General features: G+C 34.9%; 1 protein-coding gene across 2 annotated transcripts in view; it reads left to right on the top strand.

The window, feature by feature from the left end:
* Positions 1-26,538, top strand: part of CNBD1 (cyclic nucleotide binding domain containing 1) — a 617,967-nt gene that overhangs the window by 7,505 nt on the left and 583,924 nt on the right. For both annotated transcript variants that reach the window (XM_011937078.1, XM_011937079.1), the window contains exon 2: positions 14,705-14,774. In XM_011937078.1, the coding sequence (XP_011792468.1) occupies positions 14,705-14,774 (70 nt within the window). The remainder of the gene's footprint in view (positions 1-14,704; positions 14,775-26,538) is intronic.

Below are 26,538 nucleotides of genomic sequence, written 5' to 3'. Positions count from 1 at the left end.
TCCATCATCCCCATATTTTAGTGTGTATTGTTAAAAAACATTGTTACATAATTACAATACAACTATCAAGATCAGGAAAATTAACATTGATACATTACTGTTACCTAATCCTTGGACCCCATTCAAATTTGGTCAGTTGTTCTGATAATGGCATTTCTAGTAAAACAATCCAATTCAAAATCTCATGTTTTTCTAGTCAGTGTGTCTGTTTTATGCCAGTACCATACTATTTTGATAGCTTTATATTTTGAAATCAGACAGTGTGATACTTTTAGCTTTGTTCTTTTTGCTTGAGATTGCTTTGACTCTTCAGGATCTTGCTGTCTTCTCTCTTCAATTTCTTTCAGTCTGGAATAGTTTCTCAGTTTTCCTTGGCTTTCATGACCTTAATAGTAGGAGACTACAAAGTAGTTATTTTATAGAATATCTTTCAATTTGGTTTGTTTGATATTTCCTCATGATTAGATTTGAGGTAGACATCTTTGTCAGAAATATCACAGGAGTGATTTCATGTTCTCCTTCCATCTTATCAGGGACCATATGATCTCAGTTTGTCCCACTCTTGATGATATTCACTTTAGTAATGATTAAGGTGATATATGGAGAACTTTCCAGCTGTAAATGTACTCTTTTCTCTTTTTAAATTAATATGTTTTGTGAAGATGTATTTTAAGGTGTATAAATATTCCATTTCTCATGAAATATTATAGATACATTGACCATTTTTTATTTGGGTTAAAAAATAAAAATTAGATATATGAACTGTGGGGTTTCTGTTTTATTCAAAGAGTTTTAAGGAGTTACTTTAATTATATATTTGGATCACATTGCTCACAGTTTAGACAGTGGGAGCCACTTTAAGTTGGTTTGAGCATTTCTTTGCTTCTGACACAGTGAGATTTTTCAAGCTCTTTTCATACTTTCTTTATCTGATCCCTGGAATCAGCCATTTTCCCTAAGATCCCTGTCTTATTTTAATAAAAATTTAAGATGTGGGTGCTCTGTGTGTCTTGATCTTAGGATGCTGTTGCTCCCAGGCCCCCTCAGTGGACAGATCTAGGGAATACAAAGTCACATTTATATTTGTTTGTATATCAGTATATATATATATATTTTAAAAATTATGAGTTTACATGGATTTCTTTAATCCTAATGCAGCACCACAGGCTCATTCTTATCTTCTCCCTTTCTGTATTTCTAACTCCCATCTCTGAAGTGATAAAGCTTTCTCCTATTAGCTTTATCATAATACCTTTGAGCAGTTTCCTTGTTTGTAATCTATCTTCCATATTCACTGCCATCCATTCTGACATTTAGCTCTGGGACACTCCCTCTGCCTCACACCTCACAACTGCCGTCCTCACCTGTTTGTTCTGAGACTCTGCACAGGCCCACCTTAACGTGGATGCCCTCCACACCCTGGTCTTGGATGCTGTGATACCTTACCTTTCACCTCACCTACTCCTGGCATAGATGTCTACCATCTGCTGCTGTCCCATTGGTCTTAGGACTCACTGTTCAAGGAAAAGGGCAAGCTGTTGAATTAGTTACTTCTGGAATAAGCCACTTCAGCAAGTACTCTAATGTGTTTCTGGTTTATGTATTTGTTTTCTATCTATATAATTCTAATAATAGCAAAAACTGATTTGTATCTTTCTTTCCAATTTATATATCTTATGCATTTCCTTTATTAAATTGTATCCTTTTGTACTTTCAGAAATTTGTAGCACTAGTGTATATCTTTATCTCCTTCCTGAATTTAATGCTATTGCTTCTGGTGTTTCAACATTAAACAATCTATCTTTTGGTTTGATCTACCTACCAACTTTAAGAAAATAAACTTTTTTCAACTTAAGCTGCTAAGAACTATGTTGAATTTTACTGAATACTTTTTCTGTATTTGGGGAGATTATAATTTTAAAAATTTCAACTTGTGGAAAATTATATTGCTATATTCACTAATTGAATTTTCTTTGACTACTTGCATAAATCTTACTTTGTTGTATGATCTTGGTTAATATGTTGCTGGGCACTATATCCTTATATATATTTTTGGAAAATATTCATGTGTATTTGTGAGATTAATCTCTGGTTTCCTTTTTCATGTTTTGTCATATTTGCATCTAATTGTTTTGCTTGCTTCATCAAATAAATTTGAAAACTTTTCTATGTTCTGAAATATTTAACAAGCAAAAATATTGTCTCTTCCATGAAGATCTGATGGAATCCACTGTGATAATGCCTTGTTTGATGCCTCTGTATGTGTGTATGTGTGTGTGTGTGTGTTTGTGGTGGAGGAAAATTGCTTTGAGATTATTCCCAGCTTTTCAAGGCAATTAATTCAATTAATTTACTTAGGCTTTTCTCTCTCTTCTAATGTCAAATATAAGATACATTTTCCTTAAAAAATCGTTTTTGTTTAGTTTCAGTTTTTTTGACCTTACATCTTTGTGTAAAACATAATTTTTAAATTTCTTTTTAATGATACATATATACTGTTAGTTAGTTCCCATTTTCTTTCCAAAGAACCAGCTCTTGATTTTTACTTTTCTGTATTTTTTGTTTTATAAATTTATTAATTGCTTTTCTTTGTTTTCTCCTTTCCATTTTTCTTATGTATTTTAATTTTCTTGTATTAACTACTTGAGTTAAAAGCTAATTTTTTACTTTATTCTATCTTTCTTCTTATAATATCATTTTTTTCTTCAGAGAAATACTTTAACTATACTCTGTAGGTTCATGAAAGGATTCACTATTTTTACTTTATGTTTCATAGTTTTAGTTTTAATATCCTCTTTTGATTTAAGAATAAAATTTGGTACATGATTAATATATGTAAAATCTCCTACATCCTTAGTGATTCATTTTCTGTTTGATTTTTGTTGGATGACTAACGGAAGTTATTGGGGTTTATTTTGCCTCCATTTATACCTTCAATTTTTGCTTTATGAATTTTAATGGTATATAATTTGGAACAAAAATGTTTAGTAGTTTGATTCTATACCTAAATCAAATCTCTGTTTCTTAATTTATCAACTTTAGACAATGCATATGTATAACCTAGTATGAAATGAGAAAAATTTCCCTCTTCACATATTGATTTTGTTACAACAAATATTTATGTCTTTGGTCGGTTATATTCATATCTTTAAATATTAAGCCTTTATTATTTTTAATATTTCTTAAACTGTAACTATTAATTATGTACTTTGTAAGGGAATATGTACAGATATATATTACATGTTCTCCTCTGCTGAAACTTCACATTTGTTACTCATTATTTATACTGTCTCCATTATAACCTATGAATAATTTATTTATGTTAATGTTTACAAAATTTGCCTACACTTTATTAGTATAGTTTGCATCCTATTTAAGTCTTAGTTGAATGGGTATGTGATTTCTTCACCCGGTGCTTACTAGGCTAAATTTGATATCCAAATAATATCTCTGAGGTTTCATATTTATTAGTTGGGGAATAATATTCATAGGTCATATTTTTTTCTTCCCTGAGGTTGCCCTACTCTTTGCCAGGACACTGCTGTGGAGAAGTCTGTGACCAAAGTTTTTCACACTTGTAGAAGGCTTCCTCTTTTGGCTTGCTGCTAAAATAATTATTTCTTTATCTTTGAAATATGGTAACAATTAGTTGCTAATTGAGTAACACCTAGAGCATCTAATCTTTTTTGTAAATCATGTATCATGATTTCTCTTTGCCTTTCTGGGTCATGGTATTATATTTAATTCTCCAGATTCAAGTGTTTATATAAGTATTCTTGCATTATATCTTTGAGTATTTTTTGTCTACTCTTATTTCTGTTTTCTTATTCAGAAATCATTTTTACATATAGTATCTGCTCCCTATTTTCATTTGTTATTTTCTCCTTTGTTTATATTTTTCCTATTTATTTAAGTGTATTAGCCTCTATGTCTATGACTATATTTTCTTAAATCTTTGTCATTTTTGCAGTTTCAAATGTGGATTTTATTTCTGCCATAATTTTATGTTATCTTCCTCTTATTTCCTGAATATTGCCTGCTTGTAATTTCTTTCTGTTTTCTTATTTATGGTTAATGCCTTATAATTTTGTTTTTCTTTCATCAAAGCTGTGTGTGTGTGTGTGTGAGAGAGAGAGAGAGAGAGAGATGGAGAAGCATGGATTTTTACTTACTTCCTGGCATAATTATTACTCTGGTGCATACTATTTGATTTTTATTTGCTATTATAAATTAATCATTTTTACCTTATCCCTTAGAGCATATTGTGCTTAGGTTCCAGGATTATTAAATAGTGGTTATTTTTTGAAGGTAGATTACTTGTTGGAAAATAAACGGTGGTGGAGAGTGCACTGGTTCAGCAGACAGATTGAATTTTCTTGTATGTTAATATTGAACACTTTTCATCAACTCTGTTCTGTTCTCTTCACTAAACAACATGCCCCTAATTCGTGCTGTCATCATTTATATTCCAAAGGTTCTGTGTAGTTATTTGGCCATAATCTATTTCTTTTCAGTGACTGAGATCAGCTGCTTCTATGTGGATTGCCACTTACGTTGTCCTCTGTATTATCACAACAACTTTATTCTGAAAAAAAATGACTGTTATGTGGGACCCTGTTTAACCCCTCCTTTCATGAATGTCATTGGTTCAAGGGTATGCCTTTAGTCTGTCCACGTCGGAACATCTTCCCATTTCCAGTAAGGTTTAATGACTGCATCCTTCAGAGCTGTATCAGCTTCCCCTGGAAAACTCTTCCCTTTTTCCTCAAACAAGAGAAGTATGCATTTTCTCTTGTACCTCTTTTTACAGTTTATTGATGTTTCACTATTTGGTTTATATTCTTCAGAATTCATAGTTAGAAAATATGGTTAATCTTCAGTTTTACTGAAGACCAGGCTCCTTCCCCCTACTTCTATTTTTTACTCTTTATGTTATTTAGTGGGCTGTCTGTCATGATGAATAGATTTTTAATGCCAAAATATGAGGTTGACTTGATGTTCAATCTCATGTAGATTGGAGATGAAATAATGAAATATGATCTTCTGCAAGGAAGAGGGTGGTTCTAGAATTTTGAAAGTATTCTTTTAATAACATTTTTATTTCCACTTACCTGCCTTTGTTATTTTTTCTTGCTTTGATTTTCATTGCACGGAACTGACTCTCACCTGACAAATTAGAGTCACATTATGATTATTTATTCATTATAATTTACTAAATAGTATTTAAATCCAATCATTATGATAAATTCTAGTGTTTTAGTTCAAGATGAATAGAAAATGGACCCTGTCCTCAGGGGATCATCATAAATCTGAAGAAATATAGATATAAATTTAAAAAGTAGTAAAGAAAGATTTTCTTTTCATAAACTGCAACCATTCTTGTGGTGCTACAAGAACACAATGGAAAATACATTTACCTTTTTCTATGGAAGACGGGTTTCAAAAATTGTCACTGGTTAACTTCTGAGGTGGATATGAAAGTACGGATGAGTTTTTAAAGTTGAGTAATGATCCAAAGAGAATATAATATCAAAAGGACAAGATATGTTCATGGAGCACCCAGAACATGCGTTGTTGAAAGATGGCGAGAATGAGGCCAGGCGTGGTGACTCATGCCTGTAATCCCAGCACTTGGAAGGCCAAGGTGGGTGGATCACGAGGTCAGGAGATCGAGACCATCCTGGCTAACACAGAGAAACCCCATCTCTACTAAAAATACAAAAAATTAGCCAGGCATGGTGGTGGGTACCTGTAGTCCCAGCTACTCGGGAGGCTGAGGCAAGAGAATGGCTTTAACCCAGGAGGCGGAGGTTGCAGTGAGCTGAGATTGTGCCACAGCACTCCAGCCTGGGTGACAGAGTGAGACTCCGAAAAAAAAAAAAAAAAGGAGAATTGGGGAGGAACTTAAAGGGTGGTCTTCAATGAGGTCACAGAAGTTAATTTAGGTACAATTATAAAAAACATGATTACATACAAAGGGATTTAAAGTAAGAAAGTTTAACAATCACATTAGAATTTTAGAAAGTACTGTGAGAGTAGCCTGGAGGATGTGTTGGGGAGGAAGAAGCTGAAGTCAGGGACATTAGTTAGGAGATTATTGCAGTATTACAGGTGAGATTCAAAGAGAACCTGAAGTAAGATATTGAACTGTGGCAAGCATGTGAATAGTACTACTTCACAACGTACACATCACATGGCCCTACTTTGTGACTTCTGTTTAACGACAATCCTTATTGTCATTGGGATAAGACGAGACACACGGTCAGTCCTTTGTATCTGAGGTTTCCCTGTGCAGACTCAACTTCAGTATAATACTATTTAAATAGGATTTATACTGTATTAGGTATTAAAAGTAATCTAGAGAAGATTTAAACTATATAGGAAGATGTGCATAGGTTATCTGAAAATATGCCATTTTACATGAAAGACTTGAGCATTTATGGATTTTTGTGTTGGAGGGGTGAAAGAGGTGTCCTAGAACCAACACCCTATGGATATTGATGGACAACTGTATTTTGAAAATATTTAGGATATATTTAAAAAGAGGTAGAATTGACAGTCTTTGTAACACTTTGGTACTGAAGAGGAAAGGGCAGAATAAGATCTCAAGATTGGTTATAGATACAACAACAACAAAAGAAAACCTCAGGTCAATAACCTTAATGAACGTCAATGAAAAAGTCCTCAACAAAATATCAGCAAACCAAATCCAGCAGCACATCAAAAGCTTATCCACCATGATCAAGTAGGCTTCATCTCTGGGATGCAAGGTTGGTTCAACATATGCAAATCAAGAAATATGATTCATCACATAAACAGAACTAAAGACAAAAATCACATGATTATCTCAATAGATGCAGAAAAGGCTTTTGATAAAATTCAACATTCCTTCATGTTAAAAACTCTCAATAAACTAGATATCGAAGGAATGTACCTCAAAATAATAAGAACCATATATACAAAACCCGCAGCCAATATCATACTGAATGGGCAAAAGCTGGCAGCATTCTTCTTGAATGCCAGCACAAGACAAGGATGCCATCTCTCACCACTCCTATTCAACACAGTTTTGGAAGTTCTGGCCAGGACAATCAGGCAAGAGAAGGAAATAAAGAGTATTCAAATAGTAACAGAGGAAGTAAAACTATCCCTGTTTGCAGATGACATGATTCTATATCTAGAAAATCCCATTTTCTCAGTTTCAAAGCTTCTCAAGATGATAAGCAACTTCAGCAAAGTCTCAGGATACTGAATCAATGTGCAAAAATCGCTAGCATTCCTATGCACCAACAACAGACAAGCAGAGAACCAAATCATGAGCGAATTCCCATTCACAATTGCCACAGAAAGAATAAAATACCTAGGAATACAGCTAACAAGGGAGGTGAAAAATCTCTACAATGAGAACTATAAATGCCTGCTCAAATAAATCAGATATGACACAGACAAATGGAAAACCATTCCATGCTCATGGATAGGAAGGATCAATATCATTAAAATGGCCATCTGCCCAAAGCAATTTATAAATTCAATGCTATTGCCATTAAACTGTCATTCACATTCTTCACAGTATTAGAAAAAACTATTTTAAAATTCATATGGAATCAAAAAGAGCCTCAATAGCCAGGCAATCTTAAGCAAAAAGAAAAAAGCTGGAGCCATCACGCTACATGACTTTAAACTATACTGCAGGGCTACAGTAACCAAAACAGCATGGTACCAGCATAAGAACAGACACATAGACCAATGGAACAGAGTAGTGAACCCCAAAATCAGTCTACATATCTACAATTATCCGATCTTCAACAAACCTGGGAAAAATAGGTAATGGAGAAAAGATTCCCTATTCAATAAATGGTACTGGGAAAACTGGCTAACCATAAACAGAAAATTGAAACTGGACCCCTTTTTTACACCATATTCAAAACTTAAGATGGGTTAAAGATTTAAATGTAAAACTCCAAACTATAAAAACCCTGGAAGACAACCTAGGCAATACCATTCAGAGGCATGGACAAAGATTTCATGATGAAGATGCCAAAAGCAATTGCAACAAAAGCAAAATTGACAAATGAGATCCAATTAAACTAGAGTTTCTTCACAGCAAAAGAAACTATCAGCAGAGTAAACACACAACCTACAGAATGGGAAAAAAATTTTGCAAATTATGCATCTGACATAGGTCTAAGATCTAGCATCTATAAGGAACTTAAAACAAATTTACAAGAAAACCCCATTAAAAAGTGGGCAAAGGACATGAACAGGCATTTCTCAACAGAAGACATAAACGTGGTCAACAATCATATGGAAAAAAGCTCAACATCCCTGATCATTAGAGAAATGCAAATCAAACCACTAAGACACCATCTCACACCAGTCAGAATAGCTGTTATCAAAAAATCAAAAAATTACAGATGCTAGTGAGATTGTGGAGAAAAAGAACACTTACACCCTGTTGTTGGGACTGTAAATCAGTTCAACCATTGTGGAAGACAGTGTGGCAATTCTTCAAAGACCTAAACACAGAAATACCACTGAACCCAGCAATCCCATTATTGGGTATATACCCAAATGAATATAAATTGTTCTATTATAAAGACACATGCACACTTATGTTCACTGCAGCACTATTCACAATAGCAAAGACATGGACTCAACCTAAACACCCACCAATGATAGACTGGATAAAGAAAATGTGGTACATAAACACCATACAATACTATGCAGCCATAAAAAAGAATAAGATCATGTCCTTCAGAAGGACATGGATGGTGCTGGAGGCCATCTTCCTTAGCAAACAAACTCAAGAACAGAACACCAAATACCATGTGTTCTCACTTGTAAGTGGGAGCTAAGAGATGAGAACACATGGACACAGAGGGGAACAACATACACTGAGGCCTACTAGAGGGTGGAAGGTGGGAGGAAGGAGAGAATCAGAAAAAAATAACTAATGGATACTAGGCTTAATACCTGGGTGATGAAATAATGCGTACAACAAACCACCATGACACCCGTTTACCTATATAACAAACCTGCACGCCTTGCACATTCCCTGGAACTTAAAAGTTAACAAAAAATACATTGGTGACAAAGTTATTATAAGTGGTAGGGATTTTCTTAATCCAGACAAAATTCAGGTGAGGATCATGTTTTATGTGGCAAAATAAACATGGGAGAAATTTTGAGTGAAGTTTTGGTTATCTTGAGTTTGATTTTCCTGGGCAACATTCACGTGAATATTAGTGGAGCACTGGTTAGAGATCTGGTCTAGAGAGTTTGATTTGAGTGTCTTAAAATCGATGTGATCATTGAAGACATGAATGCAGATAAGATTATGCAAAAAGAGGATCTAAGCTGAGAAGAGAAGACAAGGGTAATGAGAATGGATTCTTGGCCAACATCAATGCTTGAGGGAAGAAGACAGCATTCAATGGAGCAGTCTAATAAGGGGAAAGCAAGAAAGGAGAGAATGGTGTTGTGTCTGGAATTTGAGGGTTCTTGGTCTCACTGACTTCAAGAATGAAGCCCTGGACCCTCGCGGTGAGCGTTACAGTTCTTAAAAATGGTGTGTCTGGAGTTTGTTTCTTCAGACGTTCAGATGCGTCTGGAGCTTCTTCCTTCTGGTGGGTTCGTGGTCTCGCTGTCAGGAGTGAAGCTGCAGACCTTCATGGTGAGTGTTACAGTTCTTAAAAGCAGCGTGTCTGGAGTTGTTCCTTCTTCCCAGTGGATTCGTGGTCTCATTGGCTTCAGGAATGAAGCTGCAGACCTTCCTGGTGAGTGTTACAGCTCATAAAGGCAACATGGACCCAAAGAGTGAGCAGCAGCAAGATTTATTGCAAAGAGCAAAAGAACAAAGCTTCCACAGTGTGGAAGGGGACCAGAGCCCATTGCTACTGGCTGACTTGGGCAACCTGCTTTCATTCCCTTATCTGACCCCACCCACATCCTGCTAATTGGTCCATTTTACAGAGAGCTGATTGGTCCACTTTACAGAGAGCTGATTGATCCATTTTGACAGAATGCTGATTGGTGCATTTTCAATCCTTGAGCCAGACACAGAGTGCTAGACAGAAAAGTTCTCCAAGTCCCCACTAGGTTAGCTAGATACAGAGTACCAATGGGTGTATTTACAAACCTTGAACTGGACACAGAGTACTGATTGGTGTATTTACAAACCTTGAGCTAGACAGAGAGTGCTGATTGGTCCGTTTACAATCCTTGAGCTAGACACAGAGTGCTAGACAGAAAAGTTCTCCAAGTCCCCACTAGGTTAACTAGACACAGAGTACTGATTGGTGTATTTACAAACCCTGAGCTTGACACAGAGTACTGATTGGTGTATTTAGGATCCTCTAGCTAGACATAAAACTTCTCCTAGTCCCCACCAGATTAGCTAGATACAGAGTGCTGATTGGTGCACATACAATCTCGGGCTAGATATAAAAGTTCTCCAAGTCCCCATCGGGCTCAGGAGCCCAGCTGGCTTCACCTAGTGGATCCTGCACTCGGGCTGCAGGCGGAACTGCCCTCGCCAGTCTAGAGTCGCGCCTGCACTCCTCAGCCCTTGGGCGGTTGATGGGACCGGGCGCCACGGAGCAAGGGCGCCCCTGGGGGAGGCTGCCCCCTGTGGGGGCCCACCACAGTGGGGGAGCTCAGACATGGTGGGCTGCAGGTCCAGAGTCCTGCCCGGCGGGGAGGCAGCTAAGACTCGGCCAGAATTTGAGTGCAGCACCGGTCGGCCGACACTGCTGGGGGACCCGGCGCAACCTCCGCAGCTGCTGGCATGGGTGCTAAGCCCCTCACTGCCCTGGGCTTGCTGGGCCGGCCGGCCGGCCGGCAGCTCCGTGTGTAGGGCCCGCGGAGGCCGCGCTGGCCTGCACTCGGACTGGCCTGTGAGCGCCGTGCAGGCGCAGCTCGGGTTCCCGCCGGCACCTCTCCCTCCACACCTCCCAGCAAGCAGAGGGAGGCAGCTCTGGCCTCAGCCAGCCCAGAGAGGAATCCCACGGTGCCGTAGTGAGCTGAAGGGCTCCTCAAGCGCCGCCAGAGTGGACACCAAGGCCGAGGAGGCGCTGAGAGTGAGGGCTGCTAGCACATTGTCACCTCTCAGTGTCACAAAAACCTAGTAAGAAGAACCTTTAGTGTCAAACATCACACAGGGTAAGATGTAGACTGAAAAGAGGTTATTTGACTAGAATCTACAAGGTCTCTGATGATCTTAATGAAAGCAATTTCGAAAAATAATGAAGGCAGACGATTAATTATAGTAGATGGAGGAGTGAATTTGGGTTGGGGAAATAGAAAAGATAAATGTAGATTATTTTTTTCCAAAAATGCTGGGTATAAAGAGAAGTTATTTTGATAATTTGTTGTAAAACATTGCCCCTTTCCGTTTTTTGTGTTCCCCACCACTCCCCTGCTGCCCCCATTTTCTCTTCTCGGGTAATACAGTTCTATTTTAACGTCTTAACCCACCCAATGAACAGGGATAATCTAGGTACACTCAGGAATTGTCCCTCTCAGTGTACCAGCGTTTATTAATAGAAGACTTTGATTCGGCATTATTCTTTGGCCGCTGAAGGTTTATTTAGTCACCCTTTTTTGGGTGCCTCATTCGTATCTAATATTATGTTATTTTTAAAAAAAGTTAGCTTTGAGATTTTTGAAAACAAAAACTAGTTGAAAAATGAGTGGATACACTATGAACCGTTAACATACGTATGTTTAGTGACTTCACTAGATAGGTTTAGACTTATTTTAAACATACTCCTTCCCGTAATTAAATCACTAATCCAAGTATATATGAAGACTTAGTTATGCTTATTGTCTCTGAAGGATCCTTTTCTTTATTTTCTGCCATCCAGCTTCGTGTTCAGTACTTTGGTCCTATGCTAGAATTCACCTTCTGCTTATTATTGTGTAAGGGTTGCTATTCTTGCTACAAAAAGTTTGTTGCCAGTATTTTTGTTGCTATGGCTGCTGAACTGCTGCTTTGTGCTCTAAAAATCATATTAAGCAAGGTTCCATTTATTGTTGGATTATTAGAGTATGTACTCTTAACTACTTTGAAGGCATTTTACGCTGTGTTTTCCCACTAACTCTGCTCTGACGTTTCCACAGGATCAATGTGATATTTTTTTCCATGGCTATACTGCCCATCTCTTTCTTGCCTCCTAGCCACTCAGATAAGCCTGGTCTCTGAGTAAATTGTGGCTATGTATTTACAGAATTTCTAAGGCTTCACTTATTCTATTGCTTCCTCTCAGCTTTTTGTAAAGGGTAGTTATATACCCCTTAAAGGAAAACTTCTTGGGGAAAAATAGTTTAGTTACATTTAAAACAAAAACCATTTCTAGCTTCCATCACATGCATACTTAATTTACCACATGCACGCATATGAAGATATATCTACCTTAAATAATCATTAACACATATAAATGATCACCGATATAACACTCACATAAGACATTGCAATTTAGCTTTTCTATTCCAATAATATACAGTGGGCCTTATATCAATAAAGATAATTGGTTTTTTAATTGCACAATGGGTTTCTAGTTAAAGATTAATATTCTAACCCTCTTTCAAATATACTCTAGTCTAAACCCTTGATTTTAACCCTACTATAGGGTTAAGTCTTCTCTGCTTCTGTCAAAAGCCAGGCTAAGGCAAATTCATCAGGGAAAAACAAGACTGGAAAACAAATGTAAACTTTGTACTCTTTGAACCTCTTTAAACTTTATCCCTGTATTAAATTTGATCGCAAGAAAAGCTCAACATCTGCTCTTTACAAAGTTACAATTTCATGGTGAAGCCTTTGGCTTTTTTTCTTTTTAATGAAACTGCTTTCAAAGGCAAGATCCATTATGTTGCTCAACACCCTCCGCAGAAAAAGCCTTGCGACAAATACCTCTCAGAACTGAGGATCAGCAAAGAGATGTTTTGATGAATTAAAGTGTTCTTCTGCTAGGCTGTGAGTGCTATCCAGCCCATTCTATTTTTGAGTTTACTTGGCTGTTCCAAGCCTACTATGAAGCCTTGACCTCTACTGCTATAGCTTTTCTCAGGCAATGTTACTGTTAGATAAAAAGCAAAGTAGTAGTTTAATCTTTCTATTCTTTGCTAGCAGTTCTTAATCTTATTTTCTCCATTCCATAATTCTTATTTTTTTGGTCACCTGCTTTAAATGAAGAATAAAGAATATTTACCTTTTTAAAGCCTTCCATTTTTAGTTAGAATTTCTCAAACCCTGACTTTTTTTCCGAATGTCTGTGGCATCATCTCCCTTTCTTGTGCTGACACTATTCTTGAACACCATTAGAAAAATAGGCTAAAAGAATATTTCATAGAAGTTCCTTCCTAATATGTATATATAAAAATCTATGATTAAGATTTTATGTATCAGAAATATTAGTAGACTAAAAGGTAGTTTATATATATTTAAGCTGATAGCTTGGTTCATTTAAAATAAATTATTCCATATGATGCTAATACACAATTTGGTATTTTTTTGTTTTTGTTTTTTAAGGCTTTACCTGAGTAATGTGGGTAAGAAAATGCCTAAATCATGTAATCAGTATTTCCAAGTTTATTAAATGATATGATTTATATGGATAGCAATCAGTTGTCTGCTTAAATTTCCCTTATTTCAGTTTCTAATTTAGAAAAGCAGTGTTTGTTATTGGTGATTAATAACCAATTTGTTATTGGTGATTAATTTAAAGGATCACAACATTTTTAAGCGAAGTCAAATTTTATGAGTCAGAAAACTAAAAGTTTTTAAAACAGATAAATGTGGATGTCAAATTCCCATTCTTCATAATTAGAATGCGGTCAATGAATGCATTTTTTAACGTTTGAGAAATGCATTAAACCACTGATTTTCTCAATAACTTTTCACTAAAGAAAGGAGTAATATGCCTAAGTGAGTATTTATTATTGCTTTTTTTTTTTTTAACAACAGTTCTAACGGCACTCATTCTTCTGCAGTAACCAGAAGGCCTGTAATGTGACTGCCCATCATTGTAAAGATGCTATAATACTCAATACTCTATCTTCCTTTCCATCTAATTTGAAGGATGTCAGCCCGTCCTGGCACTGAAGAAGAATAACAATTAGTTTGCTTTTTGACTATGATTACTATCTTTCTGCTCTTAAAGACTCCTTTATGATTTGCTTACATTTGATCTTTAGAAGGAATTGCAAACAATCCAAACACTGGAAGGTGCTCTGAAGAGGGGCAACCAAAGATGGGGACCTGCATAGGACTGAATAGGCCGGCATATGTAGGACTGAATCAAAGGGCAAGAGTGAAAGTGAGAGACAAATTAAGAAAACTCTTACTCAAATTGTCATGTCTGAAGTTCTGGAACCAGTTCACCTTCTAACAGTATTGGATAGGGCTTCTGCATGGCTTGCTTTAAGAGAAGTGACATTATATGAACACAGACAAACTTCAGCATTTACTGGAAATAAAAAAAATGCCAGACCAGATTTGACATCAGTAAAAAACATTAAATTCTTTCCTCACTTGGATCACCCTATTCAGTTCGACTTGTGTATCAAACAAAGACTGTTAATACCTCACTTCCATAGTCACTGAATTCTTTCACTATGATGAATGTTTGCAGTTAAACTCTGTTTATATACTTGCTTAATAAGATTATGGAAAATTACTCAATTTTTTAATTGATTTTTTTTTCAGACTTGAAGAAGTCTAAGCACATTAATTATGGCCAGTTGAATGCATTATGCCACATTAGAGGACAACACAGGTAAGCTATTCATGCATTTCTTTTTCTGTCATTCAAATGAATATGAGTATTTTTGTTTTAGGGATAAAGTATAGTAATAAACCATTGCTGGTTCTCACAGGTACCTGATTTATCACACAGATAAAAACAGTTGAAAACCTGGAGGTTATTTCTTCAGATTGAAGGGGCAGAATATATGTCATACCTTAAGGAAACAATTTAGTGTGAAACAAACATAACTCATCCCTAGCTGGCCCTTTCTAGTACTTAAAAAGCAGTCATAAGGGGAAAAGCCTTAAGTGGTTGAAAACACACATACTGAGTGAAATAAGTACCTGAACAGTGAATAGGGAATGCCTCGTTGAAATATACTGGAACCAGAGAACTAGGAAATATCACTGTTCAAAGCTCAGGATTCCTAAGATGTGTGATACTTGAAGATTTAGTTTTAAAAGATCTATTTCCTTGACAACTCCTTTCTCCAAGTGGGATTTTCGGAATTATAAAACTGGTTGTTTCCTTCCATATCCATCAGTGTCCACCCACCCTCTTATCTTCCTTCACTCATCCTTCATGGGACTGCTGAGGAATGCCTTAGGTTTGCAGAGTTTTCTCTCTCTACTTTAAAACATCTCCAAGTCACATCCTTGTACTTTGCAATCCATTTCAAATTATTTTTATATTGTTGTATGTCTTCTTATTTCTTCTTTCTCAGAGAGAGAGAGAAGAAGGCATTCAACTTTGATATTGCTTGGATTTCTGTCAAGAGGGATCATTTTCCCCTGTGCATTGCTGCCTCCTCCTTGCTCCCAGTGCCTTTCGACATGGAGTAAAGAATGAAGTCCACTCATTCCCGAGACCTATTGCCTGGTGTGAATCCTGTCTCAGCCTCTTACCCTCTGTGTGACTTTATACTGCTTACTACATTTCTCTGCCTTGGTTTTTTCATTTGTAAAATGGAGATAACAGTAGTGCTCACTTTAAAGGGTTACTAGGATGATTAATGAGCTTGATATATGTAAATAGTGTCTGGTACGTAGGGTTCCAAAAGTGTTAGTTATTTTTATTATTATTGTTATTCAGAAAAGCTCATCCAATATTTTAAATGTCTTGAAAAATGTTAACATCCAAGCTCTGAATCTATCTTATATGTTGGTCACTTTTCTAATGCATGAGAAGCTAGTCAAGGCTTTTGGAACTAAATGGCCTTTTTGCTTTCATTTTCCTTTTGCTTTCTGGCCCAGACTCATTTCACTTTTCAAAATACTTCTAGATTTTTTTCTCTTGGGCAATCATAATAAGAGAGATTGACTCATCTAGATCTAGTTCTGTCAAAGTATCCCCTCTAAATAAATGTGATCAGCCTTCCTCTTCCTGGATTGAATCATTCCTCTTGGGCAGTGTCCTCTCATGAGACAGTTATCTCATTCAGGTCCAGTCTGGCTGTACTGCCTAACTCCCTCTAGTAAGTCTTATGTTTACTGTGTCTTCTGTTAGAAACCCAAATCCTGAAATTGTTGGATGTGTTCTTTTGGAGCACTGGTACACACTAGGGGCCTGGGGGAACAGGTTTTAAGGTATATGCATATAGGTTTTGCATCATTCTGTTAGAAATACAATATATAGTTACAAATACAAGATCAGATATGAAGATGAATATTTACTTGGAATGAGAATAAAATTACAACAAATTAATAAAAGCTTGGAAGTCCAGTCCTTTTCCTCCCTTGACATTTCTTTAGACAGTTTACCAGAAATACATTCACAGGATTTATTTAAAAACTTCAGAATTCAAGTGATTTCAACAAATTGAGAGGAAATTTAGGAAAAATGTATTTCTCCATATTATTAGTTCTTTACGTATTATAGATGAAAAGTGACCAATAAATTACACTTTTCCCCTATAATAAAAATAGGAAGGCTGAGAATTAAATGACTCAAGGTTTTACATTTTTGTACATGAAACTCACAAAAGGCATTAGTTTTGATTCTAAAAAAGTTTCTTCTATTAGAATAAGGGCAGTAGGTTGGTATATTATCCTAGGATTTTTTTTATTGAAGATAAAATAAAACATTAATAACAAAGGGAGGATGATGTCACTTCGGATTTTTTAATTGTTGAGTGCAAGATTTTTCATCCTAGTGGACTACAAGTTCCATGAAGGCAGATTTGTTTTATTTATTTTAGTGCTTCCTACTCCTTGACATTTGGCATAGAGTTCAATGTTTTGCACTGGATTTTATTTTTATGTTCAGTAGAAATAAATATCTTCTGATGATTCAAAAAAATGTACTTTTCTGTGTTGATTATAAATAAGTTAGGATAGATTTGGACTTACAGTTTTTCTTTTTAGTATTGTCTGGAGAGCAGATTATTTTTAAATATTACTTTTAATCAAGAAATCTTAATTATATGCATGTGTGTGGTAAAATGTTTTTGTATATGTACACAATGTGAAATAATTAAATCAAGATGATTAACATATCCATCGCTTCTCTTACTTTTTTTGTGATGAGACATTTGAAATTTGCTCTCCTGGCTATTATATAAACAATATATTATTATTAACTGTAGTCACCCTGTTGTGCAATACATCTTAAAAACCTTTTACTCCTGTCTAATTGAATCTTTATACCCTTTCATCAACATCTCCACATTCCTCCCCAGCAACCTAGCTCCTAGTAACCACCATTCTACTCTCTGCTTCCATGACTTTCATGTTTTCAGATTCCACCTCTATGTGAGCTCATATGGTATATGTCTTTCGGTGCCTGCTTTATCTTACTTAGCATAATGTCCTTGATGTTATTCATGCTGTTGCAGAAGAATTTCCTTCTTTTTAAGACTGAAGAGTATTCCACTGTGCATAAGTACTACATTTTTTTAAAGCCATTTGTTCATTGATGGACATTTAGGTTGATTTCACATTTTGGTTCTTGTGAAAAGTGCTGCAATAAACATGGGAATGTAGATATCTCTTCAACATATTGATTTCAGTTTCTTTGGATGGATACCCAGAAGTGACGTTCCTGCATCATATGTTAATTCTATTTTTAGTCTTTCTGAGGAAACTCCATACTGTTTTCCATAATGGCTGTACTAATTTACATTCCCACTAACAGTGTACCTGTATGAGGGTTCCTTTTAGTTCAGGTCCTCATCAACACTTACCTTTCTTTTTGATAGCAGTAATTCTAACAGATATGAGGTAATATCTCACTGTGACTTTAGTTTTCATTTCCTCATTGATTACTGCTATTGAGCATTTGTTATTTTTTTCATGAATACATTTGCTATACATATGTCTTCTTTGGCAAAGTAGGTGTTCAAAAACTCTGTCCATTTTTAATCATTTCTTTTTCCTTGCCACTGAGTGGTTTGAGTTCCTTGTATATTTGGATATTAATTCCTTATTAGATATATAGTTTGCAAATATTTTTCCCATTCTGTAGGTTGTCTCTTCACTTCTTTGATTGTTTCCTTGGTGGTGCAGAAGCTTTTGGTTTGATGTAATCTCATTTGATTGTTTTTGCTTTTGTTGCCTATACTTTCAGATCAGACTCAATAAATCTTTCCTCAGACCAATGTCATGGAGATTTTCCCCTATATTTTATCCTAGAAGTTCTATGTTTAAGTTTTAGATCTTTTGTATTTAATCCATTTTGAGTTTATTTTTGTATATGGTGAGAGGTAAGGGTCTAATTTCATTCTCTGCTGTGGATATCCAGTGTTTTAAAGCACCACTTATTAGAAAGACTGTCCTTTTTCCGTTGTGTGTTCTTGACAATTTTGTCAATAATCAATTTATTATAACTGTGTGTGTTTATTTCTGGGTTTTCTATCCTGTTCAGTTGATCAATATGTCTGTTTTTATGCCAGCACCGTACTCTTTTGATTATACTAGCTTTATAATATATTTTGAATTCAGGGAGTGAGATGCCTTTGGCTTTGCTCTTTTTGCTCGAGACTCTTTGGTTGTTTGGTGTCTTTAGTGGTTCCATACAAATTTTAGAATTGTTTTTTCTATTTTTGTGAAGATGGCATTGGAATTATGATACAGTTTGCCTTGAATCTGTACATCACTTTTGGTAGGATGGACATTTTAACCATATTAATTGTTCTAATCAGTGAACATGGATATTCTTCTATTTGTGTTTTCAATTTCTTTCATTAGTGTTTCATTATACAGATCTTTAAACTTTTTTGGTTAAATTCACACTAAGTAGTCTATTTTGTTGTTGCTATCTTAAATAGAATTATTTTTCTAGGATTTTTTTGGGTGGTTTGTGTATAGAAGCATGACTAACTTTTGTACATTGATTTTGTATATCCTGCAACTTTACTATATTTATTTATTCTAATAGCTTTTGGTGGAGTCTCTAGGCTTTCATACTTAAAAGATCCATTTTGTCTGCAACTGGAGACAGTTTCCCTGCTTTCTTCCCCATTGGGCTGTATTTTTTTTTTTTTTCTTTCTTTTGCCTGATTGCTCTGGCTACGACTTTCAATACTATGTTGAAAAGAAGTAACGAAAGTGGGCATACTTGTCTTGTTCTTGATCTTAGATGAAAAAATTTCAACTTTCCACCTTTGAGTATAGTGTTAGCTGTTGGTTTATCATATATGGCCTTTATTGTGTTTATGTACATTCCTTCTATTGAGAGTTTTTATTATAAAAAAGGTCGAATACTTATAAAAACTATAACCCATGAATACTTGAATACTTATAAAAACTATCACCCATGGACAGCTTTTAGTCCAAAGTTCATTTATAAATTAACTGTCAAGCATTCAGAATTTTCCAAAGACACAATATTATAGAATCACAGAATTGTAGAACAGGAAGTCAACTCAATCCTCTAGTGGAAACTCTTTAACCTAAATGTGATTGTTAATCATTGTTCTTTAAAACGAAAAAGCTGACTGACAAAGTCATAGAGTACCCAGTTTTCCCTAATTTGCTCAAAATATATCGAAATGTTATGCTTTTATAATAAAGAGGAAAATAACATTTTAAAATTTATAGTAATTAATGAAAATTTTAAAAGTTGAGTAATTGTTTCTTTCTCACTGTTTCAGTACCTTTAATTAGAAAAGTATTAAGAGTTTGATACAGATAATTATGATAATATTAAGGAGGTTCCTGGAAAACCACCTTTAGAGTATATTCATTATTAATTTTTGTTTCAAAATGTCTTACTTTCCTCTTTCTTCTCTTTTTTCACTCACAGGATGTTGGTGAGAACCTTTCTTTTTCTTAATGAGGATGTTTTGGTAATTCTGTTGGCTTTTGAGACATAATTAGACATATATTTTTGTCTTAAAAAATAAAGAAATGAAGAAATAGGGGACTTTTATTTTTATGGATATAAAGTTTGAAAGAGAAAGGAAAGGGAGGAGAGCTTTAAAAAGATGGTTTATGTACACATAAAAGAAATGATCTGAGCTTTGAGCCATTAAACATTGCTTTGTCTGGAATGAAGCCATTTTTTATTTTGAAGTTTCCTCTGATGACCACTAGCTGGCACTGTCAATCCAGAACAGCCCTGTCTTTTGGGATGACTGAAAATGTGGGCAGAGATTGGTGGGATCTTACATTTATTCAATAGGTTGTTAACATTTATTCAATAGGTTGTTAATTCAAAGCATGCCTATTAATAATATTTTACCTAACATGTACACTCTTATAGCCAATTGTTTAGGCAAGGTTTTCTACCTAGGGCGATACCTTCACTAGGGGGCATTTGAAATGTACACATATTTATAGTTATTACCATGACTCAAAGGAAGTAGGGATTTTAAATCTTTAGTAATGTGCAGTAAAATCTTGCACATTGTCCCAACCAAAATGTCAATAGTTCTCCTTCTCCCATCCTCCCTTCCTCTTAAAAAACACCGGTCTAGATGATATTATCTTAAACTTTCTCAAATTAGAGGAGTTGCTATAGAAAATTGCTAAGATTTCATTAACCTTCAGATTTCCCTAGATCTTATTTTCAGAAACAAACTCATTCTTTCCTGAAAACTCGCTTTCTTTCCCGATTTCTATACATATCACTACAGTTAGACTGTAAACTCCTGGGGAAAAAAAAAAAAAAAAAAACACTATTTGTTTGGTGCACCTGAGAATTTTTATTGCTTATTTCAGTGCATGATACATAGTTGACATTCAAAAAATACTTGTGGAAGGCCTGCATTTACCCAGTAATTAAAGCATGAAAATCTTGCAGGCATGTTTTGTTACCTTTTCTCTTTATTTCTCCATGTGTTATAATTAGATTCTACTGTTCCATTGTATCTCTACTGTTTATCACTCATTTTTTAATCTACTACTCCACTCTAGCTTTTATTACCTGAATCCAGGACTACCAAATTTCTAAGTGGAATTACATTCTCAAATCTCTTCTCATCTTAATTCCACATTATGTACTACAACAAGTTAAATCTATTTTGTTCATATGTTTTAATAGATTAATTTTTGAATACTTTTGGCTTTACAGAAAATTTGAGTAGAAAGTGTAACTTCCACATATACCTTGACCCGTCCTTCCTAGTTTCCCATATTATCAATATCTTGCAGAAGCATGGTATGTGTGTTGCAATTTTTAGCCAGTGTTGATATATTACTATTAACTAAAACCCATTTACATTAGGGATTACTGCTTGTGTTGAACATTGTAGGGCTTTTGACAAGTATATGATGACGTGGGTCAACCATTCCATGTAATGATGTGTGTTCAACATTACAGAATAGTTTTACTACTCTAAAAATCTTCTGCTCCATCTCTTCTCCCTCCCTTCTCCCTACCCTCAACCCCTGACAACCACTGATTTTTTCCTCTGTCTCCATAATTTTGCCTTTTTTAGAATGTCATATAGTTGGAATAATACTGTATATATTATTTTCAGATTGCCTTCTGTCTTAGTCTGTTTTCTGTTGCTGTAAAAGAATATCAGAGATTGGATAATTTATAAAGAAAATAAATTTATTTCTCACACCTCTGGGGGCTGGGAAGTCAAAGGGCATGAGACTGGCATCTGGCAAGGGTCATCTTATGGTATAAGGGTGGAAGGCAAAAGCAAGCTTTTGAAAGATAGAGAAGATAGAGAAAGACACCAAGGACTAGACTTGCTTTGTATCAACTCTCATGATAATTAACGTGCTAATGTGATAATGGCATTAATTCATGAGTCGTACCCTCATGATTCAGTCACCTTTATTAAGCCCCACCTTGCAACACTGTGGCACTGGGGATTAAGTTTCAAAAGTGTGAATTTTGGGTGGCACATTTAAACCACAGCAGCTTCCTTCACTAAACAATATGTATTTAAGTTTTTTTCTCTGTGTGTGTGTGTGTGTGTGTGTATTTGGCTTGATAGTTCATTCCTTTTAATGCTGAATAATATTTATTGTATGGATATACTAATCTACATATATTTGTGTTTCATGCATAATTTTTATTTCATGAATTTATTCTATGGATCTACATATATATAGTGTGTGTGTGTGTGTATGTGTGTATGTGTGTGTATTTGGCTTGATAGCTTATTCCTTTTATTGCTGAATAGTATTTATTGTATGGATATACCACTGAATATACCACATATTGTATTCAAATACAATATGATATATCTTTTATATACAAAGACCACACACTTAAACATGAATCTATAAATTAAATATCTACTGGTTCACTGAAATGTATATAAAGACACGAAAAAGGCTAAAATGATATTCACTGATTTAATATGGGTTTTCTCTGAGGGTGGTGAAAAAGTTCAGTGTCAAGTGATGGTCAGAATAGTGGTCAAAATAAAATTCAGAGTAACTTATATTTTTTCAATTTTACAAGAGATTTTTCTGTTGTATGTCTACTGTTTGAATTACTAATTTCAAAAGAAATGAATACACAGATTCAAGACTTACTATAAAGCTACAGCAATCAAGACAATGTGGTATTAGCAAAATAGACAAATGGATCAATGAAACAGAATACAGAGGTCATGAGTGGACCCACACAAATATGTCAACTGATCTTTAACAAAAGAGCGAGTCAATTCAATGGAGAAAGTATGGATTTTCAATAAATGATACTAAAACAACTGGATATCCATATCCAAAAAAAAAACATTTATGTGTCTAGACAGAGACCTTACATTATTCACAAAATTAACTCAAAATGGATCATAGACCTAAATTTGAAATGCAAAAGTATAAAACCATATAAGATAACAAAGGAAAAAATCTAGATAACTTTGGGTTTGGTGATGACTTCTTAGGTAATACACCAAAAGCATGACTGATGAAAAATGAAATGATTAAGCTAAACTTCCTTAAAATTCAAATCTTCTCCTCTGCTGAAGACACTGTTAGAATAAAAAAAAGGCAATGCAATTTACTTATGTAACAAACCTGCGTGTGTACCCCTGAAACTGAAATAAAAGTGAAAAATAAAAAATAAAAAATCTGGTTTATATACCCAATGGACTACTATTCAGCCCTAAGGAAGAATGAGATCTTGCCATTTGCCACAACATAGATGAACCCAGAGGCCCTTACGTTAAGTTAAATAAGCCAGACACAGAAAGTAAAATACTTCTTGATCTCACTTATATGTGAAATTTAAAAAAATGCAAATACAGAGATAGAGAACAGTGGTTACTAGGGGCAAGGGTGAAGGGAGGAAATGGGGAGATGTAGATCAGAGGACACAAAGTAGAATATATGTAGGATGAACAAGTGAAGAGATCTAATACACAATATGAAGACTATAGGCAATAACATTGCACTGTATTTGGGATTCATGCTAAATGAGTAGATTTGAGCTGTTCTTGCCACACACAAAAAAATGGGTAACTATATGAAATGATGGATATGTTAATTTGCTTCCCTATAGAAATCTTTTTATTATCTGTGTGTAGTCTATAACATCATATTATACACTTAAATTATACAGTAAAAATAAAATTTAAAGATACTAAAAATATATGTAATTTTCAATTTGAGATTTTCCACTTAGTTCTTCAAGTTTGATTGGCTATTCCTGATAGTCTCTTGTTATTAATCATCATTGTGATTCCCTCCTTTATTTTCATAAAGATCTTATATATAACTCTTTTATATTTTATGTCTAACATAGGGTAATTTATAGACTTAGGGATATAAATCTGATATTGTTGCTGCTGGCTTGCACTTATGGCAGCTTGTCTTTCCAGGTGATCTTTCTGTGAAAGATTTGCTTATTAACATGTAGTAGTAACATGTGGCCTAAATTATGAAAAATTCTTCAACAGAAAATTTATATCTATCGCTTCCTAGACTCAGTGTGCACCATCAAGCTAAGCTACTCCATTCTCCTTCAAGAGTCCTTCCACAAAGATGGCTGGGCTCCCCTCCTTGTTCCTCGGTCATGGCTCAGTTCCTCCCACCCATGCTCCTTCGTATCAGTGACTGCCTTTAGAACACCGTACCCCTCCTGTCTGCCCATTGCTCACATCTCAAGTATCCACTCACTTTCCCCCTTCTTTTCTTGCAATGTGGTGGGTCTTGGAGACCTAGGTCACCTTTCATAAGACCAGCAATGCACCAGAAATTTGTTATGCAGGATATGTGCGACAACAGGGCTCTTTAGAGAATCAAGACTGCCATGCTGCAAAAACCTTGAAGATTTTTTTTCTGTTTTTGTATTTTGGCGTGTGTGCATATAAGATGTTCTCAGGTGTGTTAGAAGGTGTGTTCTTCTAAGGTATAAGATAGGTTCTACCCTACCAGTATATGAGTGCCAGATACTTCCTTTTTAATAGTTCTGTTCTAATGATCAACGTTTTTCCTGAGTCTGTGTCTAGGTACTTTTTAATAAAGAAATCTTTCCCATAACTAGATTTTTCTAGTCTTAATAGCATTTAACATGACAGGCACTGCATTTATATGTATTGCTACAGGAAGATTTGATGGTGACTCACATTCTTGTCCTTTTTTCCATTAAAAGTGAGGTTTCTAGCCCTGTGATTTTAATAAAAATTTAAAAACTGTCTGCTATCTAAATGCTGTACATTGTGTACCTGGATTTACTAACAATTAACATTTTTACATACCTAATATACTATAAACAGTAGATCTGAAGTTTTACTTTTATTATTTCTAGCTACTATAACAATCCTAAAGATAGGAAGTCCCTTTCTAAAGATAAAAAAATAGATGAAAGATTTAAATACTTCACATAAGCTTACAGGACTTCAGTTTTATGTGCAAATCATATATTGATTCTCAAAATAGGGAGAACTTTAGTTAGTTATTTCAGGGGAAGTAAACTTTCATGACTGATCAGTATCTCTCTAAGAGGTTTACATTCAATCTTACAGTTAATTTTGTCAAACAGATCTTTAAATTTTCCTTCAGTACTTTATGAAAATGAAAAGTTTGAGATTAATCTTAATGTTTAATTGCAATAGTATGTGGAACTTCTTTGAAAAAATATAATTTTGAAGGCATAAAGTCATTGGCTAATGAGCTTTGTCCATGAATAAGGCTAGAAACTCACATTTCCAAAAAAAATTTAAATAAGAACAGAAGACATTGAATAGCGTGAAACTTTGTAGTGGCCTAATGTTAAATACCCTGACATTTTTATGGAATGTTTATTTTTCAACTCATAAGGTAATAAAAGAATGACATGCATTATGAAAATGTGTTTATATATGCAATATACATATTGCATATATAAAATATAGAATCAGCTTAATTCTTATCAAATGTACCTGCCTCCTTTATCAGGATATCACTTATATTGCTTTTAATTTTCATCAAATACGTGTGTAGATGCTATGATAGTTGTAAGACAAATTCAGGAGGAAACAATCTATAAGTGATTGAATATATTCAACTTTTATGACTTGCCTTAGTTAACTTAAAATGAAAAATGTGAATTGCCTTAGGGCAAACACATAAATATAATTAATCAATAAGCATCTTATTAAAAGCTTATTATGTTTTCAGACCTGTGAGCAAAACTGAATGAGATGCAGAAGAAATACTGCATTAGGGCATTTCTGGCTGCTATAGATAAACACTAAATATCAGTAGCTTTACATAATATAATTTTATTTCTTTCCCACATAATGCTATAAAGGGGTGCTTTTCATTGACAGTTTGTTCTTTTAGTTTAGAAACTCAGGCCTCTACCAAACATTTGCTCTTCAGTCTTTATTGTGTGGCTTCCAAGGCCACCTTGTTCTTCTGCGTCAAGCTGGAAGGGAAAAGGACCTTGAGAATCTTCTGTGGAAGAATCTTTTTTGGCGCATCCTGCTGCCTTCTCTTTTCTATTCCACTGGGTAGAACTCAGCCATGAGAACACAGAGTAGATTAGCCTAAAACAGGGGAAGGGTGATCACATAAAGCCCTCGGTAGTATTCCCTGACAGTACAAAGTGTTACTTCCTTCCTTCTCTACTAAATTGTGCCTATGATGAGAAATGGAAGACCCTTAATCTTAGAGCAAGATGATTGGAATGTGTTCACTCATTTTGCTACTTTATATAAGCATAGGCAGGTAATTTAAACTTTATGTGCGTCATTTCCTTATCTGTAAAATGACAAACACATTTCTAAATAATAATACATCCAAATCTAATATAGTCAGTGATTTCATATCTACTTTAAAGGCTTCCGTATGCTCCTCCAAACTTTATCTTCTTTCTGGGCACAGGGCTAGACTACATTTACCAACCTCCCTTGTAGTTAGGGAGACTGCGTTTATCTTCAAATATAGTCACACTGGGTGTTAGA

Source organism: Colobus angolensis, unplaced genomic scaffold (genome assembly GCF_000951035.1).
Source record: "Colobus angolensis palliatus isolate OR3802 unplaced genomic scaffold, Cang.pa_1.0 Scaffold16, whole genome shotgun sequence".
In the NCBI taxonomy this organism is placed as follows: Eukaryota; Metazoa; Chordata; class Mammalia; order Primates; family Cercopithecidae; genus Colobus; species Colobus angolensis.
The sequence above is the reverse complement of the archived record's forward strand: the minus strand, read 5'-3'. Positions and strand labels throughout refer to the sequence as shown.